The sequence below is a fragment of the Triticum aestivum genome, unplaced genomic scaffold (genome assembly GCF_018294505.1).
Source record: "Triticum aestivum cultivar Chinese Spring unplaced genomic scaffold, IWGSC CS RefSeq v2.1 scaffold210701, whole genome shotgun sequence".
NCBI lineage: Eukaryota > Viridiplantae > Streptophyta > Magnoliopsida > Poales > Poaceae > Triticum > Triticum aestivum.
This window is the reverse complement of record NW_025236435.1, coordinates 1035-5311: the sequence shown is the minus strand read 5'-3', so window position 1 is coordinate 5311 and position 4277 is coordinate 1035. Positions and strand designations below refer to the sequence as shown.

Below are 4277 nucleotides of genomic sequence, written 5' to 3'. Positions count from 1 at the left end.
TGGTTGAGGCGGTGTGTCGTTCCTGGCGCGCTACAGCATGTGAGCACCTCCCCTGCCCACCCCGACGCCTGCCATGGATCCTTCTCACGTACAGCCGTTTCATGACAAGCTCCGACACCTGCAGCCGCCGCCTCCCCTCCGTACCTGAGAATGTGAGATGCATTGGTTCCACCGACGACTGGATCACCCTCCATCGCGTTGTGGTCAACAATGACCGCAAAATGCATAGCTACCTCTTGCACAATCCTTTCTACGACATGACTATGCCGCTCCCCGAGCTAGACGCCATTATCGGCAATAATGTCTCAGTGAGTTCCGAGATCCGCAAGGTGCTCATGCGGTCAACCCCGCATGACATCATCGCTATTTTGACCAGCAACACAAATTATCCGATCATCCTGGTCCGGCCAGGGAAGGGCGTGTGGCTGCCAAGGCCACGATCAGCTCCCTTCATATACATCATTGACATTGCCTTCATCGGAGATAGGCTTTACGGGATCACCAAGGCTGAGGACCTCATCTACCTCGATATTGCTTTCGATGCCAGCGGCATGCCCACCGTCACTAGAACCAAGCGTGTCATAAGGCACCCATTCAAGACCGATGATCGTTCTAAAGTGTGGAGCAACGTCGATCGCTTCCGTGTGTGGGCATACCCATCCAAGATTGATGATGGTTATGACTTGTGGAGTGACGTTGATGAGAAACATCACAAATATGTTGCCAAGGATAGTGGCGATCAAGACCGCGACACTATAAATGGAGAGCATGATTACGACTGCGTGTGCAATATAATTGAAGAAGGCATCCATTATGCAGAGCTCTCCATCACTACCTGGCAGATCGTCGAGTCTCTTGGTAAGTTGCTCATGGTGAGACGGAAACAGTATTATTCTCTACATAGTGGCAGGTACACCCGCAACGCTGACGTGTTCGAGGCCAATGTCGCCATGGGGGCATGGGTGCCGGTGAAGGATGGACTATGTGGCCAAGCACTCTTCATCAGCAGATACTGTTGCAAGTCCATTCATGCATCTGGAGAGATAGAGAAGGATGCAGTTTATTTTGCCGACACAGGCGAGGTGCTCGACCTGAGATCCAAGATCATAAGCCAGCCACAGAGGGACCTTTGGTACAGATGTACAATGTGGCTTTTCCCCCCGGAGCCAGATGTCTATACAATATACGATAGGATAGGATATTATAAATTTTAATTATCCCTCTTAAGTGAATCACATGGCATCAATCTCTTGGATACTGAAACTAAAGATGTCAGTTATGAGAATTATTGTAGTTATTAGTTATGAGAATTTTTGTAGCTATATCTTTGTGGTATTTATTCTACACCTAAAAAACATGTCCCAAATTACTTGTCTTGGATTTGTCTAGATTCGGATGTATCTAAACACGTCGTATCTTGATAAATCTAAGACAAGTAATTCAGGACAGAGAGAGTAGTAGGCAAAGCTTATGTTCAGCAAGGTTTACGTCAAACGAAATTTTGGTCTTTAGTGTTTGACATTGTATCTAGCAACCAAATGCAAATTCAGCAACAACCACATTCACATGACACAGAGTTTAATAATCTAGTGCCCAACAAGATCAGACTTTTGATTTGCTGACGTAGATGAGAAGCACAATGATGTGTCACCGAATTTTGTAAGACATATCGATAAGATTTACGCGGTCTTTGACTTTGCAAGCGCCTTCTTACGCTGCCCAAGCATGTAGGTGTACATATGTGGGCTTCCTGTACCCAAAGTTAATATGGTAAGCGTACACACACTAGGTGCTAATGAATGAGACATGAATCGTCGGCGAGGACAGGAAAAGGTACCTGGGACGTAAACTAGGAGTACCAGGATTGATGCATAGAAGTAATCAAATGAATAGTTCCATTTGTTGGGCATTCTGATGCAGTACTTCTCTGATGCCTGCCATTATCAATTAAAATGTGAAAACATGAAAATTAGCAACATTCGTACAGTTTACGAGTGCATTGATCAATTGCTCTAATGGATTTCATCAGAAAAGATAATACCTTGATGAACTGCAATGCAATATATATCAAACCAACCTCGCTGCTGATGCCGGTTGGGTACATGACTAGGAATGAGCTATACCTGCACACATCCAGGATCGATTCGATGTAAAGATTCATACTTTATATAATTAATTAATGTTGCGCTGACTTACAATCTGCAACCTTATGCAGAGTTGAAGCAGTGTGATGTAGCCTCACCTAAGCCATAGAAGCGATGATGGGGCAGATCCAAACAGCTCTTTCGTGCCGAAAAAAGAGTACCTAATAATCTGCATTGCAACACCCAGCACTAGAGTAACTAACTAGGTTTCTGAAATCTGCAGAATTTACCATCCGTTCATATCAACCAAGTGATCAGATAATTGGGATCAACGCATTTTAACAAACCATGGACCATATGCCATGACTCTGGCAACCTATTGGACTTGATAGATAATAATATGCAGCATAATTTCTCTGTTATCCATCCAAGGTTCTTTCCATCCAAGTTTCTAGTGTTCTTTTCTAGTACATCAGCATTGCTGCCCCGAGCCTTCTAATTTGCAATTAATATTGAGAGAATGGAGTGCATGATTGAAGAAAAATAAAATCTTGACAGACAGTGATAGTGCCTCAGACTTCTAGTTGACTCAGCACTACCCTGGCGTAATACTGACAGTATAGCGAATTAGGCTGCGGCGATTTTGTGTGAAATTCCTATCACAAGTATCATCGTCGCATTGCATTAGTTCAGGAGCACATCTTCAGCTAGTCTAACAGCAACAGCTGCGTTTCGCGGCTCGATAACACAGTTAATTTGAAGAAGGGTAATTTCTAGATTATCAGGAGCATGCATGATGATCTCAGTGAAGTCAGTGGTGGATACATACATACCTCGGTGATGGACCAGCTGATGACCAGGGAGCTCACCAGGATGTGTGTCCTGGTCTGCAAAGCCGTACAAGAAAACAGAGCAAGGAAAACAGAGGATGAGGCATGCACGCAGCAAGAAGTACAGAGAGAGGCGCCATGGAGAAGGACACAGTACCTCGGGGAAGCTCCAGAGGATGCCCCAGGTGACGAAGAGGCGCGACCCGATCTGCGGCAGCGTGGCCGACACCGGCGACCTCACCAGCCCGACCAGCCCGTGAAGGATCTGGCATGGGACACGCAGGATGCAGAGCTCAGATTTCAGAACTGAACAGATCGAGAGAAAGAAGCAAGATCCGGCGGGCGGTGTACCTCGAGGACGGCGGCGGTCTGCGCGAGCTGTAGCGGCCGCTCGACGGCGGCGTACACGGCCTCGTGCCCCGACCGGAGCAGCGCCTCCACGGCGAAGTAGAGCACCTGCGCCCTGCACCCACGAGCGCACGGATCCTCATCAATCTGTCAATCAAGAACTAGACGGCGGGAAAGAGGAATCAAGCAGCGGCGGGACGAAGACGAACCATCCGAAGAAGACGGCCCAGTTGTAGGCGGCGAGGTAGGCGCGCTTCACCGCCGCCATCGTCTCCGCTGCTTCTTCTTCTTGGGCCGCCGGCCGGATCTCTGGTGGTGCGGAGGAGACGACGCGGGGTTATAGATAGCTGCGGCTGCCCGTGGGCGGGTCCGCGGCGGTTTAATTGGGGCGGATCGAGGTCACACCTCAGCTCAGCTCAGCTGCCACCGGCATCCATTTAGTGGCAATCAATGTGCTGAGCGACCGCCGCGACCCACGGAGAAGGAATTCTGCTCAACTGCACTCCAGCGGCCTCAGCAACAGATTACTTGTTTGCTCATCGACTCACGGAGAATGGATTCTGTTTGCTCATCGATTTCGCGTGCACAGAACAGCAGGAGACACGAAATTCCCCTCTGTTTTTCTCAGAAATTTTAAACTTCCTGTGGGGAGTAGATTTCCGTTCCTCTGTCGAAGCACAGTGAAACAGTTTGAGCACGTTTAGCATGGATCATGAACAAGCATCCTTGCAGAGCGGTCTGTTTTCTGAACCCTAGACAAGCACGCAGCAGATGCAGTGCCACAACTGGTGATGTTCCTTGTGTCACATGGTGTTGATCATGGTTCAACCAATCAATCATCCACTGCATCCAATATGTGTGTGTATCCAAACGGTAGATCCAACAAATCTTGGCCATCAAACCGGGTCAACCCAATGGCACAGGCTGCTCTAATGATGAGCGCTCAACACGTTTAGCGTAACAGTTAATATGCTACCGAATATGAACGTGAATTGCACGTACGGATTTACAAGTC

General features: G+C 48.0%; 1 protein-coding gene across 1 annotated transcript; it reads right to left on the bottom strand.

Annotated features, from left to right (window-relative positions):
• Positions 1-1471: 1471 nt before the first annotated feature.
• On the bottom strand, positions 1472-3772 carry LOC123176438 (very-long-chain (3R)-3-hydroxyacyl-CoA dehydratase PASTICCINO 2A-like). The gene is made up of 8 exons (XM_044590640.1): positions 3472-3772; positions 3266-3377; positions 3072-3179; positions 2918-2971; positions 2243-2313; positions 2042-2123; positions 1838-1934; positions 1472-1750 (listed from the first exon to the last, which is right to left on the bottom strand). The coding sequence occupies exons 1-8, from the start codon at positions 3528-3530 to the stop codon at positions 1680-1682; spliced, it is 654 nt and encodes a 217-aa protein (XP_044446575.1). The 5' UTR covers positions 3531-3772; the 3' UTR covers positions 1472-1679.
• Positions 3773-4277: the final 505 nt, after the last annotated feature.